The sequence below is a fragment of the Pelecanus crispus genome, chromosome 7 (genome assembly GCF_030463565.1).
Source record: "Pelecanus crispus isolate bPelCri1 chromosome 7, bPelCri1.pri, whole genome shotgun sequence".
NCBI lineage: Eukaryota > Metazoa > Chordata > Aves > Pelecaniformes > Pelecanidae > Pelecanus > Pelecanus crispus.
Window position 1 is genome coordinate 12,115,484 of NC_134649.1, and position 25,930 is coordinate 12,141,413.

A 25,930-nucleotide genomic window follows, 5' to 3' on the forward strand; every position below is an offset into this window, starting at 1 on the left:
AGCTATCCTGTCTTGATAAAGCTTTTTTTGTTTTGTCATCTCAGTCATAGCATAGTGGTAGAGTTTGACTGACACCAATAAATAAATACACTAAATACACCTTTCATCCCTCTGAAAAGTAAGGTTGTTTACTTCATTACAACTTGTGGACAGTGAGTTACAGATTTAAAAAAAAAAAACAAACAAAAAAATCAACTCGGGGTGGAGGGTTTAACAAACAAACAAAATCAGACCAGGATGTCATTGCCAGTTCCTTGAAATTTAGGAGGAAGAAACCCACCTCCTTTTAATAGACCTCCACCTCTTCCCCATTGGAAACAGAAGAAAAGCAAGCTAAGTCCAAGCAGTAGGCCAAGGAACACTGGTATTGAAATTAGCAGCCTATACCAAAATTTTAAGATAAAGGTATTACATCACATTCTCTGATGCTTGAAGTTTCTTAGGTTCTCTTGTTTATAAACACAGTTTAAAGCATACTGTTTTAACTGACAAAAGAAAACTAAAATCCCAGATTGTTGCAGGCATACCTCACGAACTTTCTCAATTGCTGATGTGAAAATGTAAGCAATAACAATCCACTCTTGAACGGACGGTAATTCTTCCATTTTTACAAGAACCACAAATGTGTAGAGCATGAGGAATCCTAAGTACGCCAACTAAAAAAAGCAATGAAAATTATACATGTAATTACTGAAGGGTTCTTTATAGATGTGCATAGAGTCTTTTGGTGTGGTATACAATAAAAGCTTCAAGTAGGATTACAGTACTATATTTACCCCTTTAAGCAGGCAAGTTACTATTTATAAGGGGATACAAACATTTTCTTCTTAGAAGAGGAAAAATAGCTGTAATAAGCTATTTATTATTAGCAAAGCTTTGTTCTTATTACAGCTATTTTTCCTTTAATACAAATTTTAGAGTTTCTATTACAGTAATTTAAACAAAGCTGTGTGTGAACACTTCAACCTAATAAATAATAATAGAATTCCTGCTAGCAACTGATGAAATTAATTACTCAGGCCAGAATAAAAATGTTCATGCTAATTACTCTCTTAGCTTAAAAAAAAGAAAGTATTTCTCAAAGCCAACATCATGAACTTAAAAAAAAAAAAACCAAACCAAACACACCCAAACCACAGAGCACTTCTCAAGTACTTCTCAACTTCCAGCTTAAACTTTGACTCAAGTCACAGAGCTACTTGTTGGGAAAAGAACCCAAAAATCTGCGTTAGATTTCCAAATAAAATACACGTTACACAGAAGAAAACTCACCGTATTAAACCAAAACTTCACAATTGGTGCATGATAAAATGCATAAAATTTCTGTGTAATTGGAAGTCTTTTAGGTTTTGCTGGAGTTTCCATATCATGCTTTTCTGAAGTACTGTCCAAGATCCTTACTTCTTTAAACACCTCCTAAAATGAAAGGACCGTTAACTTCACATACAGAAATATATGCTTTTAGACACTCATTTTAACCCTTGTTTTAATTTAAAAATGTAATTATTTTAAGTTAGAAATGCTGGTTTTAATATCTCCCCCTGCCCCACATTACCATAGGTATTTCATCTGCTGCATTCTGGAAGTTGTTTTCACTGTCATCCATTGCCATTTGATGCGCATCTTGAGACTGAGGGATATGTGACATTTCAGCCTTGGTCTTATATTCCAACAGCAGTATAGCAGGAGGGAGTAAAATACTCAGTATCACCTGGAAAAGATGAAGACTAAGTGCAAATAGTTCACAGCTATCAGAATATGCCAACACACAGAATATCCTCTGAAAATATATTACCCAAATTTCACTTGCTTGTTATTGAGGAAAAAAAAAAAAAGTAGAAAATAATTAGTTGTTATTACTTATATACACACTGAAGAGGCTAAGATCACATATACAGAGCATTCCTTGACTTGAAGATATAGGAAAAGGGGAAGAACCAACAAATTCCAAAACTAAAAGCTGCTGAAAAGAATATACTTCAGGTCTGAAGATCCAGAGATGTTCTGTTTACACTCTGCTCCTCAAGCCACTCCCAGAAACTCTGGAACTGTGTACTGTCAAGGTGTATTTAAAAAGCATATAAGAGTCAAGGTTGTGGGGGGTTTCTTTTGCTTGGTTTTTTTTTTTTTTGGGGGGGGGGGGTGTTCTTGGGGTTTTTTTCAACTTATGGTAGAAAAATGAGCTAAGATATGGATGAAGAGAATAAGTGAAAGCTATTTATTGTCATTAGCCTTTTACAAAGCAAGCAAGAAAATGGTTAATCAGTTATCAAAGAGGATTTTAGTAGGTCACAAGTTAAATGATGCTCATAGATATTTTGTAGGAAAGTTTTATTTCATTATATTCCTAGCAACAATTAGGTTTTGGTACACCATCTCAAAGAAATATGCAACTCCCATTTTGGTTCAATTGATCTATATCAAATGGCACCATTGGAAAACCTATCCCCGATTTGCCTACCCTTGTTTAATTCTGTGCCCTGCTTTTTTGCTCAGTTTCTTCCTCCAAAATAGGACATACACAAAGCTTTTCTACATCAAGTCTTACGTACTGCCTGTAAAAAGCCAAAACAAATGAAACTATATTCTTACAGTGGGTTTTCTGTCTGTTAAGGTTTATTACCACTATGGTTTTAGTAGTAGATTAGTATTCACATGTTCTCTTTAAGCCTCTGATTAAAGGCTACTTGCCTGGTTTTTGCCTTCTATATTTCTGTACCTTATTTGAAAAGATAATAGAGTGTCAAAAGAAGAGTTAACAATAAATACTTCCAGTTTTGATCATGTTACAGGAGACTGTTTTACACGATTTATTAACATAAGCTATAGTTGTGAAAGCTTTATACTAATAGCATATAAACACACTTTCCTTCCATTTAAATATAAATTCCCTTGATCCTTTTTACACCAATAAACTGTGACAATGCTTACTTTGTACCATGAATTCTTCCTCATATTCAGCCTTCCCATCCACATATCTGATAACAACATCTGTGTACAAGTATGTGCTACAAATGGACGAAGCCTTGATGACACTGCTAGCTTCAGACAAGTCGAGTTGCTCCAATTTTTAAGCTCATAGGTTAGTAATTTCATTGCCATAGTTTCATCTTGTCGGAAGGACTGTTCTAACAGTTCAACTGCCAGTTGACCAAACTCGCTAGAATGAAGAAAAAACAACATCTAGTATCTATAGAAACGACCTTGAGTTTAGGTCAAATTCTCTTGTACAATCAAATTCCCAGTAGCACAACTTGAAGGGACTATAACCTGTCCCTTCTGTACAGATATACTGTACAGTAATTTGTAACTACATGTGAATCTGTGACTTCTATTAAAAACATATGGATGCTACAAACAGCTGTTAATTAAAACATGCAAGGAAATTACATGGAAGTAAACAGCACGTTCAGTGTAATTTTAATTTAAGTATAAATCTTGACTTGTAACAGCTCTCAAGAGAGAGCAATATCCAATATAAAACTTCTACTAGAGCGCCACTTAATCCTTTTTGCAAAAAGGAGTTGTCTTCAAGTGTGCTAATAGAATAGTCTGGGTTTTGTTCACATATAGCCCACTACTTTTATGGTAAATTTCAATAAAATATCTTTAACTATACAAATGTAATTTACTTGGAATACTGTTTCAGTTCTTCTGAAGTATCATCGACAAGGTCACTTTGTTTTGCTTCATACGCCATTGAACGATACACTTTGCAAGCAACTAAGGCTTTTGCCATGGACTCCTCCCCATGCTGCCAGAAGAAGAGGGCCATCTTCTGCCTCTTCATTAACACCGCCCAAAGTAACAGCTCGTTGAGAGGATAAGCAAAACGTCTGGTTTCAGGATCATCTATGTCTACTATTTCATCTTTGGTTCTTTTCTTTTTTCCCTCTTCTGCACCAGTGTCAATCTTTAAAATAAAATCAGAAAGTTACATTTTAAATCTCTAACTTTGGTCATTACGTAACTTGAAATAAAATGCTAAGTGATCCAATATCAAATTATATATAATTATTAAAAAAATGAGTTTCTGAAGACTTGAAAACCAGCTGGAACATTTGTTCAAAAATTTCAGTTGAGTCCAATTCATTTTAATAACTGGGAGACTCATTTACTTTGATTTATAGATCAAAAGAAAAGCCATAACTAATATACCTACATACAAATGAGGAAACTCATGGAGACACATGGCTAATCTTGCTCCGTCTACAAAGCCATATGAGTACCCCCCATTGCTAGAACTGTGCCAAAGATAAGTTTTTTGCTCCCTAACATATCAAAGCTTAACCAGGAGACTACTATACAGAAAGTTAAACACTCTTTACACAATCCTGTACACATGCTAGACAGTTTATAAACAAGTACAAAAGCAAGGCTGAAATTCCAGCTTTACCAAGTCAGTAAAACTGCTGCTAATCACATTTCAGTGGCACCTGGATTTCAACGAGGTTCTCCACTCTTAACTACTTAAAATAAACCCTGCCACATTCCCCTCACACATCTGTACCTTTGGTTTGTACGGCTGTGCTGTTTTGATGAAGTGATTATGGCGCATTTTTTCTTTCTTGTCTGCCCTGTTACCAAAAGACTCATGGCTTTTACACATCTGAGGAGTAGTATTTGAAGGATTTCGCCCAGATCGCTGTAACAAGAATAACGGTTTGGTTTGATTTCTTTACTCTTACCTGCTATGCATTATAAAGTCACCTGTTTATAACTAGATACTTAGTTGAGCAATTAAACAGCTACTTTGCTACTGAAACAGTAATGAACTTATGTAACAGCAACAACCAGAATCTTCACTGGCTATTTAACAAGTTTTTTGATTGCTTTGGTTTTTTTAAGAAGTCACAAAGTAGGCAGTTACACTTGTTGCTTTACAATAAGCTAAGCTATCTGCATCCCAAGCCCTGGTGAATCTGCATGTTTAGTGCTCATTCTTCCCCTACAAGTAGGAAAAGAGGGAATAACAGAGAAGGAATTTAGATGTGCTAGAATAAGGAGCAGAAGAACAAAACCTTTTGTTTCTCCTCAATCTCAAACCAGCTACCAGCTGCCCTCATAGGCCTTACTATTGCCTTTAAAAGAACCGGTCCATTGACAAGAACAACAAAACAATATGGATCCAATTTTCCTTCAAAATAGGTAGTTTTTTTTAAAACTGAGAACATACAAATCAGCATGTCCTGTTATCCAACTGCCACAATGCCACATACCCGATTGTTCCCGCTGAGACTATTGTATATAGCTCTAAAGCGTTTTCTTGTATAGGTGCATCTATAGGTTCCTCCCATCAGGTATTCAATAACCAGCCCCACATCAATCAGGTTGATTTTATATCCTGGAGGAAGATTTCCCTAGGAATACAAAAGGTATTTTTAGTTTTTCAAATTATAATCTTCAACTTGCTCAGTGTTTCTACATGCCACATCATAGCTCTAAATAAAAAAACCCCAACAAATTAAACCTTTCATGATTAAAAAAGCCATCTACATGGCTCAATATTTATCAGTTTCAAAAAAAGACAAGGTTATAGCTTCTTGTCTGCATGATCTCCCCTAGCAGGGTAGATGATCATTTGGGGGGGGGGGGGGGGGGTGCAGACTGATTTTTGTCTATTAACAGCCAAAATTACTCCTAGCTGGGAGTATCAGCTTTCAATCGCCTCAAAAAGCAAAACAATCACAAATAAGATGAAAAAGACAACACTCATCAGGGTTTAACACCTTTCTGGCAGCAGAGCACTAAGCGTACAACAGCATACAACAGCAAGTATCGGAAACAACAGAATGACTGCAGAGGTAGCTTATTATTTACAATACAACCCAATTAATAAACCTAAGATTAAGTTGTCAGTCAAACATTAGAAATCATGAAAAAACTAACACTGCTAGTTTGACAGATTTTTACATTTACAGCATACCTGTTTGACATCCCGAACAAGATGAAAGAGTGTTGGGTTAGTTGGGCCTTGTTTCTTTACAAAAAAAGAGGGGGGAAAAATTTGGAATGAGAAATTAAGAGTGCAACGACAACATGAGAAGATTACAGTAGAAGCCAAATATTTTTGCATGATGGCTCAAAAAAAAAAATCCCTAGTTTTTAAACAAACAGTAGCCATCAAATAAATGCAAATATTTCAAATTACCATATTAGCTATAGACTATTTCCTTTTTTGTTTCATTTTACTTCTATTTTAATTTGGGACATAATTAATACACCCATAGTTTGTCCAAAAAGGGAATTAAAAAAAAACCCAGAATGCAAACAGCAACATTATGGGTTTCTTTATATTATTAAAGTATACTATTATAGAGACAAGTTTTAACAAATAAACATTTTAATTTACAAGAACACACAGAGACTGATATTCATGTTTACCGTATTGCAGGATCCATAGTAAAAGCTCCCTTACTTTAAAAAATCTTTATTCTAAACATTCCCTCTTTTTACCAAAGTAGATTTTTCTTCCTTCTCCGATTTCTGGTGAGAGCATGAACTGTTACACTTTTAGACATATGGTTACCCTAGCTCCCATACAGAACTCAATCAAAAGCACATCATGCGTGTAAAAGCAACACCATAAAGGGATAATTAAAAAAAACCCAAAAAACAAAACCTGAGCATGTGGGCTCATTTACAGAGCTTTATTAGCTAAAGATTTTTTTTTTGGTCAAAAGCAGATAATGAGAACATTAATGTAAGCCTAAGTCATATTTGTGTACTACTCACATCAGCTACTTTTTGATGAAAGGTTTTTTTGTTTCCCCTGTTAAATACTTAAGTGTTATACAAAACTACTTTAAAATTCTTAAATCAACACCTACTCCAACAAAATTTTTTAAGTAATATTTATAACTATGCAGGTTCACAAAATAAACTATTTTTACAACTATTACGATAATATTAACTGCTATAGACAGAATTAATCTTATGAAGTCCTAACAATACTATCTATAGACCTCATATTTTGTGCACAAGTTTCACCCATCTGACTTTCTCTTGTGCTCTTCCCCACTGTGGTTTACACATTTCATATGTTCCACAACAAGGCTGCAATTTTCCCTTTAGTATCTACCCCCAGCATCAGACACACATGAACATCCTGCTGACAAACTATTTCTGGTATCATTTCTGAAGAGACAGAAAGCAGCTGTGGCACTACAAAGCAGCCAGACAGCATGCACTTCTCAACTCTAACCTCACGCCATGGAGCCTTCCCTACTGACGCCCCACGGCCTTCAGACTGCTGCACATGAGCCAGTATACAACACACTGAGCAACTAAAAAGCTGTTCTAAAAGTAGTTTAAAAAGCAATCATTCACTTACTGTGTTATAAAGTTCTTCCAGCCTCGGAATTGTAAGAAATTTGTGCATGCTTACTCCATTTTCAATCAGAAGTTTCACAAATGCAACTCTATCCATTACAAGGGCATCTAACATAGCCTGTTCCAGAGAGCCAACCTACAACAAGTAAGTAACAAGGTAGAGCCTGGAGAGAACCAGTAAAATGGAGCATCACAAAAGTTAAGTGTACTTAGACTACATATCAGCCTCATTCACTTACAGGGCTGGGGAAGCCTTCTATGTCTACAAACACAAAGATGTCACCCTTGGTTCAGAAAATCCCCTGAACTTCACACAATTACAGGATGAGAGAATATTCTGAAGACTTAATCAGCAAGTCTTATACTCTTCCATAGGTATCTCCTACTGACACAGTACATGGGACTATGTAGACATTTAGTTTAACGTAGTTAAGCTGTTCTCATAGATTGATATTGGATGAAACACAAAGACATAAACCATTTAAAGCACAATTTGCTTCAAAGACAAATGCTCAGAACCATCATAGCTACCAACAAGCCTTACATTATGTACTTTTGACTGCACACTCATGTAAGATTGTGCTTTATTTTTACAGTAATATGGGAAAAAGGCAAGATCCACAATGTAGTGTTCAAATTAACTTGCAGACTACAAGAAACAGACATTTTGTCCTTCCCCTCAAAAGACACTGCAGTGCTGCCAACAGTAGTTAATATATGCATTTTACTAGATACTTCTTAAGAACTTCCTACTACCATGCAACTGTAAGGAAGAAAGAGCATCTGACTAACACAAATTCAGCTTCCACCTTTTGTAATGTCTCTTCTCCTCTAGTTAGTAAGAACACTTAGCACATCTCTAAAATTTTTGGACCATTTTCAACTACAACAAACAAACCAGCTGTAAGATTATGCAGGATGCAAAAACTACTGTCCTCAAAGTCAATGTGTCAGTATTCTACAGTCTCCCTCTACAAAAGTCAAGAGTCATTCTTTACAGTAAGTTGAGCTTCTCTCTTAGAAAATACCATTCTGCTTAATCCAGACGATTACATACCAGCCATTGTTGTCCATAAACAAAAACATGATTTTTGGCTATGTCAACTCTATCCCACGCAAGTGTAAGAACAAGCTGGTCAAATGCAGATGCATTTGTGCCTTCAGAAGCAAAAACAGTGAAAGAAAAATTAATTAAAATATACGATAATAAACATTCTTTCTTCCTAAAATGGCCAAATCAAGCAATCCAACAGTATATTTCATCATTTATGACATGCTATGGTATTATACAATGAGAAAACATAGTAGATAATTATTTGCTTAAAACCTAAAGATTCCTACAGATTATAGTATTTTATAAATAATCCATCATATAAACACTAAACAACAATAGCTGGGGATCCCAAATGATCTTAAAATTAAAAGTCTCACCTTTTAACAACGCTGTAAGTATTGCCACATCAATGTCCTGATGCTCATCTGACCCAATATGAAAAACTGTAATCTGTCCAAAATGGTGAAATAGTGAAAAAATATTTTTAAAGTTATTTTTAGACAAAGGTGATTAGCTCCAATCTTTTATGTCAGGAATATACATTAAAAAGTCACCTTATCTTTGAGGCAATTTAAGCTTACGCTCGATTTAAACTTACCTTTAGTGTGCACTCTGTATTGTTTTCCTAACTGGGTGCCACACAAGACAATCTTTTATGAGAAAAAGCACAGCAGAAACCCTTACACTCTTCAATCAATTTGAACTTCTTTTCCCACTATGATTACAGTTCTCTATTGTCTATAAACACCACACAGTATTCTGTTTACCCCTTCAGTTCATTCTAGATTATGAGATCAACCAGCCACCAAACATGTTTAGTCAAATAGGACAATTTTAAACCTTAGAACAGCACAATATGATGCCCAAATGAGACACCAGTACCTGAACTCAGGCTACATATGAAGCTCTGTAAAGTACTTTTGCTTTAAGCATGCAGTGATAGTAGACCTCAGTGAGTACAGTCATAATTAAAAGCCCAAAACACAGCAAAAGTAGTCCCAAGGTTTTCAAAAATCAGAGCAAGAAAAAAAGGACAGCAATCCAAATACAAAATACATACACAGTACAAACAAACTAGAACCCTGTCATCTGAAAACAAATAGGCTTGGAAACAACAACAAACTCAGATTACCAGGAATAACCACAAGAATTAAGTCTCTCCTGGCCTTGAGATAAAGTATACACAAAAACTGTATTTGACCATCTATAACTGGAAGATCTACTATGTCCAGAAAAGATTTCTGAATGACTCTTGATCATATATAACATTGAGATACAATTTAATATTATATCCACAAATGCACACACCTTGCACACAAAATTTTTATGGCAAGATCTACTTACAAGTTCTTTTTTTTTCATGCATTCCAGCAGTGTCTGAAACAAATGAACTGCTTCACTTTGACCAAAGTTAAATGTCTTTTTGATGGTTGAAATTATTTCAGGCTCAGCACCCTCAGGAACATTCCTGAGATACAAACAAACAGGAAAACACATTGTTATACATCAACAGTAAGAACAACAATGCATTTAATTAGTTTCAACATGTCCATTCAAAGTCCTGCTATCCATAAGCTTATTACTGTTTCAGTGGCAAAATCTTGGGTAACCTTTAGAAAGTAGCATAGGTTGCTTTATCTATGACTTTCTACTACTGCCTCCTAAAAGCAACTCAGCTTCTCTCCCTTTCCTTCCCATACCCAGTTCCGAGATACTCTCAACTAAAAGATTTTGACACAAAACACTAAGTACTCACCCCTGTGCATAAGACCTGCTTCTGATCTTACTATGGACAAAGCTGTTCAGTTTACTGCTACGTTAGATCCCTGCCTCCTGGTTCTGAGGCAGTCCCTGCAACAAGGACCCAATATGTTTACGGATTTATGCAGATCTGACAACTAACTAGAAATTACTAAGTATTGTGGAGACCAAGGACATCCCTTTTACTATTTGAAACTACACTTAAAACAGACAAGTGTTTTCTACACTAAAGAGAAACGTGTAAAAAGTTCAGTTTTAAGACCACTCAGAAGAAACAATACAGAAACTCTTTCTGATCCGTTTTAAAGAAAAGTTACTACTATGCAACGGCTAACTTCATGAAAGTACTTCCATTCAGTGTAGTCAAGTGATACTTTCAAGCAGTTCGGTAACATACTATTCTCTATGTTATTCTCACACCTCTGGAAGGTCTTGTCAACTCTGACTTCTGTTGAGCAAAACTCTGTTGTGCACACTTAAGAACAGTCACATTTATCACTTAAGTTACTGCGGCTTAGCTAAAATTTGAAGTTGAAGCAGACAGAGCATTTAAACTGTGAGTCGGGTCCTCTAGTTACAATGGTGTAACAAACTTACCACACATAACTGAAGTTACACGAGACGTTTCCCCTAATTTAGGATATAGGTGTGTACACTTTTCCTATCCTTTTTGTAAGTATTGCTAAAGCAAGCATATGCTACAGAATTTGGTGCAACTGGTACAACATATGTGGGAGGAACCTAGAACTAGAGAAGAAGTCTCGGTATTTAGTGAGAGCTATTATTGCAGCCAACCTAGAAAGCTGCATCATGGGTAAGATTACACTCTCCTCCTTTAGCCTTTGTCTTTCCACAGAAAAAGCTCTTGCACAAATTCATTAAGGAATGATCTCAAAACCCATCTATGTATGACTGAAAGTTTGGCTCGTAGTGCTAGGACTTACCCTCCCTCCTCTGTTTGCTTGTGAACATAGGCCAATATGTCTGCAGCTCTACCAGTTCCTTCACATACTACCACCGGCACAGGAGGACTTTCTTGAAGGAAGTCCAAAACTGTGAGTATGACGTTGGGGCCACCTTCGAATACAAGTGCCACCACAGGCACACCTTGGCCAATTCCTATAAAGTTGCAAATAAGTAATAAAAACCAGACAATGTTGTAAGTGCGTATGGAATGCCAAGATTGATTTTACATACTTAATAAACCAAGTACGTCCCTTCTATTGAATAAATATTAAAATGCTGCCTGCCAGACATTTTAACTGTTGCTAATGCACAGTTTCAAGCACTGTTTATACTTTGGGCTGGGGCGAAAGCACTGCAAAGCAGCTGATAAATCAATGGAATACAGTCTACGAAACAGAAGAGATTCTTCACAGAAATATTCCTGAACTAATTCAGAGAAGTGAACTTTTTTTCTTTAGGGAATTCCCCTTCCACCTTCCTCCCCAAATAGTTTCCAAAGATGACAACATGTATAGACTTTGGACACAGTTACATGGAAACCCTCTACTGACAGGAGTATTGCAAAAGCATTCCTAGAAGAGGAAAAAACACGTGTTGCTCCATAATTGTGAAAACACCAAAAGAAGCCATGACTTCTTTGCACAAACACACATGATGTTTTACAAACTCAGTTGCCCTGTTGTGAAACTGCAAGTGATCAGTGTCAAAATCATTAATCAATTGGACCAGTAAGGCCTGAGAACGTACTAGTAACTCAAGTGACATACATTTGCTTTATCAAAGCAAAATCGACAACTTTATTCAAAAGAACCCTCCTCTCTGGTCCAGAGAAATCCTAAATCTACTAGCAATATCTAGGGTCTGCAGCAGCGGTTGAAATTTGCAAAATAATCAGACTTGAAACATAAACAAAAGACTAATTTTTCTATTTTCTCATTCAGATGTTTGGTGCAAGTACTTTTTTTCACTAAAGTATAGAGAAACTCAGCCCTCAGGCATCAGAATTACTTACTTGCATGGATCCGTTGCAAATTAATAGTTTTTTCCAGCTCCCTCCGCAATTTAACTTCTGCTCCATACTTGCCAACTGTTCCATCATCCACCAGAATGAAATGTGAATGGAGGTTATTTAGGACATTTAGTTTACTTAATGGGTTTAACAAGGTTTGATATGGAGCAACCACCTAAGTATAAGCACACAACAATATCTTTTACTTACGAAGATTCAAATTTGTTTCTGTGAAACTTAACTTTTTGTCTAGTGTCCTGGTTTGAGCTGGGATAGAGTTAATTTTCTTCCTAGTAGCTGGCATAGTGCTGTGTTTTGGATTTAGTATGAGAATAATATTAATAACACACTGATGTTTTAGTTGTTCTTAAGTAGTGCTTACACTAGTCAAGGACTTTTCAGTTTCCCATGCTCTGCCAGCAAGAAGCTGGGAGGGAGCACAGCCAGGACAGCTGACCCAAACCGGCCAAAGGGATATTCCGTACCATATGATGTCATGGTCAGTATGGGGACAGTTGGCCGGGGGGGTGGTGACCGCTACTTGGGAAGTGGCTGAGCATCGGTCGGTGGGTGATGAGCAATTGCACTGTGCATCACTTATTTTGAATATTCTTTTATCACTTATTATTATTACTATTATTATTTCCCCCTTCCTTTTCTGTCCTATTAAACTGCCTTTATCTCAATCCACAAATTTTACATTTTCCCCTGATTCTCTCCCCTATCCCACTGGGGGCAGGGGGGAAGAGTGAGCGAACACCTGTGCAGTGTTCAGCTGCCTGCCGGGTTAAACCACAACATCTAGACACAAGAACTGGTGGCTCAACAAGAAGCACTGACGCATATAAGCATGCCTTGGGTCAGGATACACCAACAGCTGTAGCTCTTAACTTTGTGCAGGAAAGCAGATAACTATATCACAAGAGAATTATATTCTGAAGGATAATAGAGGAAAGATCCTCTGAAAAGAATCTTTTCTTTGGGGAAAACTTGTGACTGCTCTGGCAAACTAGCATTGAAGACTCTGCATCAATATTTTTCAACATATTGTCTTCTTAATGTGAATTCTCTGTAATACTTCAGCATTTTTGTTATATGATTCAGTAGTATCGGTAGGGAGGAAAAAAGGATTAAGTACTTGAGCACAAGCACCTCCTGTAGTGCATTTGCATTTTGCAACTTGTTTACACTAATGATCTTGCGTGAGTCACAGATGTCAATGTATCTTCATATTAAAGGAAGTATTCCAATGATGCAAAGCAAGTGAAAAAACACGCTTGAGCAGCTTTGTGAAAAAATAAGTCAGGTAAATCATTATTTCAATTAGGTAGTTTATCCTTACATCTCTTCCAACAAGGTCATTTCTGTTTTCAATCACTCCCCACGGAGCAATCCCAATAGTGCAAATCTTTCGAGATGATCTGGAAGCATGCTCTCTTAGAGCATCACCAACATGTTTTGCAACACCTGTTTGTGCACAAAAAGATTTCAATATATTGAATGTCACATCTTATTAAGAAATACAACTGTTTTATTAGTTAACTGGGCCTTTTAAGGATCTGGGAACTTATTTGACACAACACCAAAGAAAAAGCACCATACTACATCTACTAGAAGGAAACAAAGTAGTATGTATCAGTAATTCAACAAAATAAATATTAGCCTAGTAAGAAATAAAGGGTTTCCAGCACATTACTGTAATTGTTTTAATTGCATTAAGTGTCTCGTCTTGCAGTTTCAAAACAACAAAAAAAATTATCTCAAAACAAAAAGCCCCCACCTTGGTGGTGTTTCTCTTTGCAAGACAAAACAGCAGCCCACTTCCAACTACACGTTCAAAATGCATTATTTTAATTTCACTTGACCAAACTCACCCAAATTTACTTTACTTTAAGATGAAGCTATGCATCCATTAAATCTTTTGGCTCTTTTAAACCGTAATCCAGTTAACTGTGCACATTCATTGGTACTTCTTTACCTGTGTTCACTCCTCCAGTTATAATCCAGGCTCCTGTTGTCACTGCAGCTTTAATAAGACCTTTGCCAAGCAACTGTTTGATGCGTGGGTGAAGTTCAAATTTCTGCATGCCCCCATGTACAGATATAACAAGCTTCGGCAACTCCATCTGCCATTCTTTAAGCATAAGTTGCAGAATAGCTTCAGGCTTAGTGTCATACGACAATCGCACATACTGCAGGCACAAGAAGAGAGTTAAAAGGTTCTTAAAAGAAATCATCACAGAATGAATGAGTAAAAAGAAGCGCCAGGATGTACTTCAGGATATACGACCCTGGCTACAGAAGATGTAATTCACTTTCTCAAAACACAGCAGATGCAATAAATTAACAAGCTTACTTATGTCCTCCAGGATTAAGGACAAGATAGTTAACAGTTTTCGAAAGCAAGTTTTGGAAAGGAAATGACTATACGAAGATTATGTTATTCCATCCTACTGGCACAGTGACCTAGAAAAATGAGTCTTTATGAAAGCATTGGATGCTCTCTAAATTAGATGAAATTCAGAAATATTTATAAAAGTTCTGCCATCTACTGGGGAGAGGCTTGCATGTCTCTTGCAAAAAGTTTTACAGAAAGACAGTTGCTTGCTTTTCCTTCCCTATTCCTGGTGGGAAGGAAAGCTACATTCCTTAACAGAAAACTTCAAAACTAGCAGCTTTTTAACTTTCTATGTTTAACAGCATAAGATTAAGTAGATGGCTGACCAGTTAAAAATACTGCTGCAATATGAGCTATTCAGTAAGCCCTACCTGAATCAAGTTCTAACTAAAAAAATCTCTATTCCAATAAACCAGTTTTAGCAACCTCACTAGCACTCTGCAAAAGTAAGCACAGAAATGAGTACAGGCAGCTTGCTATTTCTGTACTCCTAGAAAAGGATTCACAGCAACGTTAAGCTATACTAAGCGTACAAAGGCACACATACGCTGCTATTACCAACATGAAAAAATTCTGCTAAGAGCCCTTCTCTCCACAGAGATGACCTCACCTAAAGCACTGGTGTCTCCTTGGGGGCTCCGCCAGCTGCATAAAGAACACAGCTCCCTCATTCAAGCGCTTCGGTTTGGCCACAGGAGCCACACTGTATCAGAACCCCTTGCACATTATAACTGCATGAGCATGAAATCATTTCTACCACAACCAGAAATCCTTTACAAAATGGTGGTAAAGAACACGTCAGAATTTCCAGTTTTCTAGCCTCTCCAGTATGTGTGCACTTGTGAATTAAGCTGGTTTCCAAAATTTCGATTTATTGGTATGCTTGTTTTTAAACTAACCCCCTCTCGCAAATAACTTAGTTATTCTGATCAGTACAATTATGCTTTAATAATTTTGAACAAATCTACTAAAGAAGCATATTCCACATCTATCCATAACTTTAAATGATTTTTCAGAGTTTGAAAATTATGAACAGAGGGTTAGGATAGCAGATGTTACTTAACAGGTCCTATAAAAATTTAACAGTAGCAAGTAAGCAAGCAGCACAGATGAGTAAATTGTATTTTCACGAAGTCTGAAACAGTGACACTGAATTCTTAATGTAATGTTTTGCTGAAGCGATTATGAATTCTTACCACCACTTGCAATTTGAAGGTAAGCCTGTATACAAATATAATTCTAATTATAATAAATATAATATAAAACTAATTCTGATACATCTGAGCAACTTTTTTTATGAAAAGTAAGTTAAAAAATGGAAATTAGAAAGAATTCAGATCACAATAAAAAAAATACTGGAATAGTGGATGGCACTGGTTTGTCACAGTATGGATGACATTGTTTTCAGTCTTCAATTTCAAAAGTTAAATGAAGCATCCACTATATCTATCAACACGTTTAGAGTAAGAAAAAAAGAAAATGTCATACATGCCTTAGCCCTGTAAGAATGAGAGCCACCTTGAAAGTTGATGACACCATAAGCATCAGTAGAGGTCTGTTCTGTATGTTTTTCCACTGACCATTCTTCTGTTTCCTGGTTATAGTTTTCACCCAGCTTCACATCGGAGTATTTCATAGCAAGACTTGCAGTAAAACAAGCATGTTGCCTGACCAAACGGCCACAACAGCACCTGCACCCAACCATATCATTTAGAATACTTGAGTACATACTGTTATTAGAAGACAAGAGAGAACTTCTTTTATCTATAACAGAGATACATCAGATTTAGAAAGCAAAGATTCTAAATATTATATAAACCTCTTTTCCAGAGCAAGCCTTGTTGCCATAAATGTTTATAGCAAGCATTAATTACAATACATAATTATTATGCAAAATACTGAAGTTCACTGAGATAGCAAGTTGGAGGCCAGAAGTAGCTGAGTAGTCAGGACATAGAAAATTGATTCTTTGAAGCCAAATAATTTATAGAACATTTATAAATCTGTGATCTAGGTATTGCAGACAGTTCTTTATTCATTAGTTATATTTCTTTTATCTAACATTTCACCGACTTGTCATTTGCAATATTGATCAAAACTTTTTAAAACCCTATTATGAAAGCACTTATTTAATGGAAAAAAATATTCATAAATACTGTAATTACAAAGAACTCTTACCTGACAAGTTGCTGACAAATCTGACATCCTGGAAGGCATCTGTAAGAAATATTTAAATATATGAGTAAACTTCAGCTTCAATTGGGCAGGGGGGAGGCAGGGAGTGGACCACTCACACCACTTCATGTGCTTACAGAAAGATTACTGAACAAAAGAGATCTCCAGTAAATGGAAAACATACTGCCCAAGTTTGCCCGTTTTTAAGATGCTAACTTGTCTGTCTGTATTTTACATGACTGTAGTATACTGGGCAAGTAAAAACACATAGACATGCAAAAGCTTCATACTGGTTTTCAGGCTTTGAACCATCAAGCCCAGGAATATTTCAGACTGGATTATCTGCAGTACTCAAATTGAAACATTTTGCTAGGTGCTGAGAAGTTACAGACCAGCATCTTCTTTCACTCATTCTAACTATGCACTGTTGCATCTATTCTACAAGTGCATCCTTCTAATATACATGCAAGCTGAACTGCCTGTATGGGAAGGTTATTTGACCATTTCTGAGTTGCATGTGCAGAAAAAGATATATTTGTACAAACTTTATACAGTAGTGCCTTTACATAAAGTTTATTATATAAAATGAATTCTTCATTTCTACCCACTTAACATAGATAAATTTATATCACTGTTTTCCACAATTTTCATAAGCAGCTGTTAACCAATTATGGTTAAGAGCTAATATGCAAAAACATACAAATACAGGTATTACACAGTAGTCTTAAACTGTTTTCAGACTTTGAGCATAAACAATTTTTTAACTTTGTCCTCTATAGAAGTTACTCAGCTATTAATTGTCTGTGTTTTCAATACTGAACTATAGCTTTAGATCTTCTCCAACAGTTATTAAAGTATAATTATCTATACTAAAAGGTACAGATCAAAAAAACATACCTAATACTCCTGTCTACATTTGATTCATTTACCCATAATTCACAAACAACAGTAAACTATTCTTAGAAACTGAAGGACAAAATCTGATGGAAACGTTGTAAAGTATGCTACAAATGGGTTAAACTAAAAGTGCAAGTGTTGAAGATCATTCCGTTCCGTGTGAAATGCTCTGGAAATTTTAACAGCTCCCTAATTACTTTGTTTGCATTTGCAAATTTTCCATGTGCTACAATCATGGCTATAAATTCTAAAAGCTTCTCATGTCACATGGTTTCAAGGAATGTGGTGAATTATTTACAATAATTTAAAAATTCTGTAGCATTTACTTTTTCTTTTTCTGCCTAAAAACAAAGTTCTTAAAGGAAAAATAATACTCTGCCCCAGGAGAACAGAAGAGATTTATAACTTTTTCATGAAAAAGACTGAAATAGAAGTTTTCAGAAGTTCAGAAGAAAAGTTCTCAGCTGCTCTCAAATATATGAAGCTAAAAAAAAAAAGCTCATCTGAAATCCATAATAACAATAGTAAACATTTTGGGGAGACAAAACTTCCTTAAAATACCGATTTTTAATCTATTGTCAATTTGACCTTATTTAATCTGCGATACAGATGTCATGACCATGCACATCGAGTTCAATCGTTGTAGGAAGTCTTAAAATTATACCTATAACATTTGGTGAAGGTAAACTCCACCAATCTGATATGTTAGAGGTATCACTAACTTGCTTGATTTCACATGTCTAATTTAGCATATGGTAAAAGCAGCACGAGATATGCAAAACATTCTTCATTAGTCTCAGCCTCCCCTCTAGAAACATATTTCCCCATTTTTTCAGCCTCATTTTTTCCTTACAGAACTTAAGGATTAAGAATTACTAGATACCACATAAAATCTTTTGATATCTGAACTGTTCTTATTTTATCTATCTTCCCTGGAAGCAAATACTTCTTCAGTCTTTGTTTTGTAATTTTTTTTGTCCTACCACGATTTTTGTTTTTCTTTATTCTTCTATGAATTCTTCATCCCTTTTTCCTGCACTGTTGGGTTTATTTTTACATTTCACCCTACACTCACACTGCTGTTTCTTAAACCAGTAGAGTATATGTCTATGAGACTTTCTGACTTCAGAACTATGCCACAAAAAAAAAAAGAAAAAAAAAGAAAAAAAAAAATCAGAAAACCCCCACACTGTCAACACACCATAGACATCACTAGGAAGACTGGTAAGAAGAAGCAAAGATACAGGGGAATGTTTTTTAGAGATTTCTGCAATGCCAAAGTACTTTCAGAAAAAGGAAAAAAAAAAAAAAAAAAAAAAATCCAAGCTACACACAAAGAGTGATAATGCCCAGGCACAAAAGAGTGAACTAAAGACAGTATTTTATACAGATAGAGTAGTTAGTCCAAAAATCTATTATACACTCTCTTTATAATACTGAGTTTTTTAATTTTAAAGAGCAGCAATGAGTCCTTGCATCATTTCTCATTTACCTGTGGGGGTCTTTTGAACTTGGTATAATATACACACACTCCCTCTTGGTGAAAGTATTTTCTATCCAGGATTTCTGGGACTGAAAAATAAAAAGTGTAACAGTATTATAAAATACAAATCATACAACTTTGCAATGAAAAATGCTTTTTAAGGAAACAAGAATTAGAATGGGGGGGGGGGGGGCGTTATTTAAAGATGAAGGCAAGTAATGTCTAACACAAGGAAGTAAGGAAGTTAAACTGTTTAATGTTTTGCTGTCTCCCAAAAACTAACAAAACCATATATGACCCTATGAAAGCATCTCACACTGCCTAAGGGTTGAGATAACCAGAATCATTATGTAACTTATTTTATACACAAATCCATTACAATCCAAAGTAGTATTTTTCAAAGCTAACATTTAAATAGCAAAAATTTGCAGTATGCAAATAAAGATGTACCCAAAACCCCCAAACAATTTCAAAATATACTGTTTACCTACCTTCCTAAGAGGAAAAAAAAAAAAAACCACCCAAAAAACCCCACTTAAAATTTTTAAAAATTAACTGCACTACACTGAGGTAATAGTAATTTCATCTATTTACCTCTTTAATAAAGTAAAATTTTCATCTTGAAATTGCAGATAATGAAGTTTCCTAACACCACCAGCAATCTTTTCTAGTAGCAATAAATAGGTCATAACCTTTGTTCTTCATCAAGAAACTTTTCATTTCAATAAAGAAATGTAATTAGCATCTCTAAGCTATGTTTTAAGCTTGAACGAAACATGTTCCAAAACCTGAAATTAAGGATATTTACTTCTTCAAATGCTTACCTATTCTAACAGCTGGAAATAATTTAATTTCGGTTGCTTTAAACAACCATGTAACATTATCTTACATGATAATCTCACAATTACATGCTAAACAATATGCATAACGCCCAATATCTACGTCATGTTTCAGCAATACATTGGGAAAGGAATTCAGACACGATTTTTAGTAATTAAAACCAAGAAAAATATCTTGGGATGCCAATTTGTACCTTATGCAATATTGCTTTAAATCCTTATTAAGATTACATTAAAATTTCTTCATTGCTAACAGCATGCCCCGTTCTATATTTACATTTTACCTTTAGAAAAATGATTTTTTTTTCAGATCTATTACAACAGAAGATTCATTAAAGATGGATGGTTTTTCACTCACCAAAATTTCAAGATCAGTTTAAGATAATACAGAGAAATTACCAGCTAGTTTTAATAGAGGCCCCTGGAAAACTGCTCAACTGCCCACCCTCTTTCAAAACATTTCCCAGACTCAGCAGATCTTTCCCACATTATTCATCATGATCTCCTTCCAATATTTTGTTTTAGTGAACTTTGACTACGAATCTGTCAAGATGGCAACAAACTGCTGCTCCGGTTTCTGTCTTCACACGAAGAGGGCCACCAGTCTCTTCCAAGGAGGACAGAAAGTTGCAGGGTACATGTACCCACCATGAGAGAAACAAGGGTAGGAGAAAGGTAGAGGCACAATCCGCAGGGAAGAATCATGGCAGGGAAGAGGAGCTGTAAACAACAGAATGAGCACTCACACCATATATTTTACATTTAATTTAATATTTTTAACACCTGGAATAAATAGCCAAAGCCATTATTCGCTACTGTCCTCCTCCTCTACCTATACATAGAAAAGGATGCTGTTGCAAAAGAGAAAGAAAGGCCTAGCAAGGGAAAAGCAGGATATTAGACATTACATGCAAACACGGTGTTACGAAGGATTCTATTACATTTATGGTGCTTTCCCTTCTTTTTTGGCTTTTTCCTTCTCCTTTGGAGCAGGAGATCAAAGTCACTGACTAAACAGGCTTGTGAAAGGCAAGATCTCTTCCTCTGCTGTCCTCAAAATTAATCTCTAATCTTTCAGGAGTGTTCTCCTCAGTTCTTGGATAAGAGAAGAGAAGCACATCACTTTCCACGAAGGAGCTGGGTATTTCCTAGGACACCTGTGCCTTACATGAGCCGGGCTCAAAACAGCTTTATCTCTTCTCTACCTTTATCAGAAGGTTAGCAGTGTTATAAAAATAATCAAGCTATCACAGGCATAACATGCTAGATATTGAAGTCTGAAGTATATAAACCACAAGTAATTGCGTCAATTGCTCCATGAAATATTATTTTATTACTAAGTGGTGATCAAAGCTGGGGACAAGGAACACTGGTTCACAATGTGCAACACCACTTTTCATAATAAACGGATCTGAGCATTTTTTTTTAAAGTTGATTAATTTTTATCTTGAAGAATGTACAGTTTTAACCACACATCAAGGATTTCTCTCTATTCTTCAGCAGTGAAAGTATTTTCAGTAGAGCATGGGTACACCTATGCTATTTATGTGGAGGGGGCTCTATACTGTTATTAAAACATAATATAAATAGAATATATTTTTAATATATATAAGAATATTAAAACATAATTAAAAATTGGAACCTTTCACTTGGTAAAATTAGACTCTCTCCAGAAGCACTCCTGTACACTGATCAGTCTTTATCACAAGAGATTTCATACAGAACTTGCTAATTACAGAGTCTGGTTTTCAGTTGAGGAGAAGGGAAAAGGACAGGGGGCAGGGAGCAAACCAAAAAGAGAACAGAGTAAGTGAGAGACACTTCCCATAAACAGGTAAAGAACACATCGAAAGTGTAGGAAGAACTGACATACAGCATTGCCTTCCCTGTAAGTAAGAACTACTATTACGTAACATTCCGGTGATGACCAGAAAAAGGAAGATGACGCGAGGACACTGTTAAGATAAATTAGTTGCAGCAATTACCTCTAAGAAATACTTCCTCATCAGCTAAAGATCAAGTTAAAATAGGAGATCAAATCAGTACTCAAAAATCAATATGCAAGTTATCAGACTGTGTTAGAAAAATTGCCTACTCTTACTAAAGCTTTTAACTTTCTTTCCTTTCAAACTTGCATCTTGAGGGAAAGATACTTAGCTTTCCAGAGTCTCTCCATGCATTTCAAATCTCTGAAGCTAAATAAAATTTAAGACTTACAAGAAAAATGTTAATGCAATTAATATTACTCCAGAACTACCTTAATTATCTTTTTCCTGCAGGTGAGGTATCTATGAAAATTTCACCACACTAAGACCTCTTAGCAGTCAATGTTGGCAGAATCTTGTCTGCGCACCAAAAAACCCTTACTTTTTGGAAGATGTACTACAGTAACTACTAACTCCTAGTCCCAAAGTGGCCAACAAGGCTTTTGCTCAGTCTTTAAGCTGTAGAGGGTTATGCAAGATACCTCATTCTGGTTGCACTGATTTGTGAGCAGACAAAGTTCACTGTGTCTTTCAGTACTTCTGAAAGAACTTCAAGAAACAAAAAGCACATAGATTTGATTCAATAAGCTAGAAGAGATATACTCACCCTGGGATCATGATTAAAGGAAATACTTTAAACTATTTCCAATAAATAAGTCCTTTCATAACAGTTTCACAAATGCTGAAATAATTCTAACTGCTATTTGAAACAAAACTTACACAAGTATTTGCTGAACTACAAACTCAAGAAAATGTGCCCAACTACTTCCAACTTCTCTAAGTATCTAAATGCCAAAATAATCCCACAACCTTTTACAACAGGTGGAAGTTTTACCACAGCCATTTTAGTATCAGTTATTTTTGATTCAGCAATAGCATTAGCACTCCAAAGCATCGATAATAGAAATTATTTAAGCGGACCTGCTCAAGACGCAAGGAATTTCTTATGTTATCTTTACTGAAAGTCACGATGGATATTTTTAGCAAGTCTACTTGTAGAATTAAACTTTTAACACAAAGTTAACTATAATTTAAGGTTTTGTATATAGCAGGTTACAAATGAAAAGAAGCAGTCACCAAAGTAGAGTATCAGATCAGGTCTCAGGGAAAAAAAGAAAAAAAAACCCAACCACCTACCACTCTCCCCACTTCAACTCACATAAGTGTTTATAAAGAGCCTCTTATTCAACATATTAAAATAATAAGACGACTAATTTCTAGCAGGGCAGCAATTGATGGACAACAGTACAACAGAGCCTTCTGTTCTCTGAGTTTATCCAACAAGTTTGGTCTGAATAATTTTCTGTATAGAAATTAAGCTTTCCTATTTGGTAAGATCTCAAAACAACTTGCATGACTTTCAATGAATACAAATATGGCAGGTATAAAAATACTGTATAGCTGACAGTCATGAACTTGTTCATGTACAAAATCACAGTTTATTCCTTCTACTCATTTTGTAATACTGTATACTGTTGGAGGCTCATAAGTTACAGAACATTTGTTACAAAACTAAACTTTAACTTAAATATATCACTTTCGAACCTGCAACACTGCATACCAACCTAGCAGTTCTGCTGACAATTTTTCTACAAAGCTGACCAGCTGAATCAGGAAACTGAACTGGATTAAAAAAATAATATTCCAAACTGTAACTTTTGTGGAAGGCTGATAATAGAGATTTCAATTACTCATATAATAATGCATAGACCTCTGTTTCAAATTTAAAAGGTCTATCACTTTCTACAGCATCTCATATTTCAGCTTTGAAATCTTTGCTTACACTATATGGCAGTTCAATATATGCAGTGGTTTTTACAGGAAAAGACCTTCCAATTTTATTTGTCCTTTATTTAAAAATAAATAACTTTATATTCTTTCCCCACTGCCTCCAATTTTCCAGAAAGCTGAAGTTTCCATTTGGGCAAAAGAAAATACATGGAAAGTTTCAGGAAGCCTGAAAACAAGATGATACAGTGGAAACTGTCTGCAGCAGGAATACTCACGCTAGCACTGCCGTAGAGCAGTCCTATCCGTCTAGATCACTTACAGCCAGCAAGATAAATTTCAAAACATTTCTAAGAGACATTCTGTACTAAGAACATCCTTTAGCTTGTCCGTTCAAGGAAACGTCCACTGACAAGTTTCTACTTCTTATATAACTATATATACTGCACACGCTCTTTTCATGATTTACAAGAGGATCTCTTATCTGAGATACTCACTCCATTAGCCAAACACGTGCTACACCATGGGACTGAACCATGATCCCTGCCCAGCCAGCTAACCCCTAACTGAGCACTGGGCTCCTGCAGCCATAGCTGAAAGGAAGAAATGCCAAATGAACCTTTATCTTATCACTTTTATACTCAATACGTCGAATAAAACCAAATAAAGCCAAACAACCAGGATGAGCATGATACCCAATTAAGTTAATGCATATCAAATAGTTTAGAATTCATAAAACTTCTTGTGGAAAGAGGTGCCATAAATAAAATGGATGCTAGCTCTCACTGCAAAGATTTCCAGCAGGGGATTCAAGCCCTTAAGGCAGTAAGAACCACGCTCCAGGCAAAGTACCTGGACTTGTTCTTAGTACAAATTAACTGAATGAGACTGAAAATGTGCATCCCAGGATAAGCTAAGGAACTAAGCCACTGTGTATGGGGTGGAAAGTTATCGGAAAGACAGTTATGCCCACATTTCTCAAAGAAAATACCTAATATTTTGTATTAAAAATAAAATGCTAGCAGAGCACAACTCAGTTCCTCAAGGAAACATTTATCATTTGAGGAAAGTCTTCAGAACTTCAGCTAACATTAAGTAAATAAGCAGATAGAAGGAAAAAAGAAAAAGGTAGGCAGTTTGATGCCATATATTTGCTAACGTTTGTTTTAAACTCTTGGCTCCAGCAAACCCCAGACATTTAATTTACTTGCTTTCCTTGCAATTTAAGATGACATACCTCTATAATTACTGTTTGGGGTTTTTTTGTTTTGTTTTTTTTAAAGGAGGGGGGGAAGAAAACAAAGCATTTAGCCAGCTAGTATTACAAACTATATTTAAAAGACTCTCTGCTGAAGAGTAACAGCACTATCTGTCCAGAGAACACACAACACATACAAAAAGTTTACAAAATTTGTTCCTGAATCAGTAACTAGAACACCAGTCAACCTTACCAATTTTTTAACTAACTTCTATAGAAAGTATGGATATGTGCAATACTAGAAAGACAAAAAGGCCCAAATATTATCACAATGCCAAATGATATTTATACAGAGTACTTTAATGTATCCCTGTGAAGTATGTCACTCTAAATGAGAAGGATTGTGCATTAATCTTAAATTGTTGCTTAATCCACTACAAATGAAAATTTTTGCAAGGATATTTTACCTGCAGTCCACATCAGGATTATTTTATTATTATCCTGAAACAACTACCAGCCTCACCTACAGGAAAAGGTTGTTTCGTTTATTTTTTGCCAAACCCATCGGGGCACCTCTTGTCACAGAGCCCGAACGGCTCAGGCACAGACCGACCCGTGGTGCACAAAAGGTGTCTCTGCTATGCTGAAGATCCTGTTCTGAGCAGAACGGTTCACCTGGCTTCACTTGACTCACAAAACCAAACAGCTCTAGTTTTCACTAGAGAAGTCTTTCAACCTAGAAAATATTGCTACAGTCCTGAAAATACATTGCTCAGCAGCAAAAAGATACTGGTTTTATTTTAAATAAAAACCACTGAGGAAGCAGGGAAGGAAAAAGGGCAGTCAGAGAAAGTCTTCTGACAATTCTCCTGCACCCTGCATTCAGAAGCAGATGTCAAATGAGCCAGCGAGCGAAGATACCAATCTTGGTATCAATGGCTCCCTTAGTGCTGAAAACAAACCTTCAACAATCTTACTCCCTATTAAACAGTTCAGAAGATTTGCTCTGAACAGTTTTCGCAGCAATCCAGGTCTCTAACAGACTAGCTATTGTTTCATCAAGTTCTTCTCTGACGTAACGCAGTCAGCACCGAACTCACCAAAT

General features: G+C 35.8%; 1 protein-coding gene across 1 annotated transcript in view; it reads right to left on the bottom strand.

The window, feature by feature from the left end:
• TRPM7 (transient receptor potential cation channel subfamily M member 7) overlaps nucleotides 1–25,930 on the bottom strand; it is a 57,786-nt gene that overhangs the window by 16,630 nt on the left and 15,226 nt on the right. The window contains exons 3-21 of the mRNA XM_075714158.1: nucleotides 19,085–19,164; nucleotides 16,699–16,737; nucleotides 16,013–16,211; nucleotides 14,101–14,314; nucleotides 13,465–13,589; nucleotides 12,126–12,297; nucleotides 11,092–11,266; nucleotides 9,731–9,854; nucleotides 8,764–8,836; nucleotides 8,390–8,490; nucleotides 7,334–7,468; nucleotides 5,927–5,980; nucleotides 5,220–5,360; nucleotides 4,511–4,645; nucleotides 3,633–3,913; nucleotides 2,932–3,160; nucleotides 1,556–1,711; nucleotides 1,273–1,416; nucleotides 528–656 (exon numbers count right to left, since the gene is read on the bottom strand). Coding sequence (XP_075570273.1) covers nucleotides 528–656; nucleotides 1,273–1,416; nucleotides 1,556–1,711; nucleotides 2,932–3,160; nucleotides 3,633–3,913; nucleotides 4,511–4,645; nucleotides 5,220–5,360; nucleotides 5,927–5,980; nucleotides 7,334–7,468; nucleotides 8,390–8,490; nucleotides 8,764–8,836; nucleotides 9,731–9,854; nucleotides 11,092–11,266; nucleotides 12,126–12,297; nucleotides 13,465–13,589; nucleotides 14,101–14,314; nucleotides 16,013–16,211; nucleotides 16,699–16,737; nucleotides 19,085–19,164 — 2,706 coding nt within the window. The remainder of the gene's footprint in view (nucleotides 1–527; nucleotides 657–1,272; nucleotides 1,417–1,555; nucleotides 1,712–2,931; nucleotides 3,161–3,632; nucleotides 3,914–4,510; nucleotides 4,646–5,219; nucleotides 5,361–5,926; nucleotides 5,981–7,333; nucleotides 7,469–8,389; nucleotides 8,491–8,763; nucleotides 8,837–9,730; nucleotides 9,855–11,091; nucleotides 11,267–12,125; nucleotides 12,298–13,464; nucleotides 13,590–14,100; nucleotides 14,315–16,012; nucleotides 16,212–16,698; nucleotides 16,738–19,084; nucleotides 19,165–25,930) is intronic.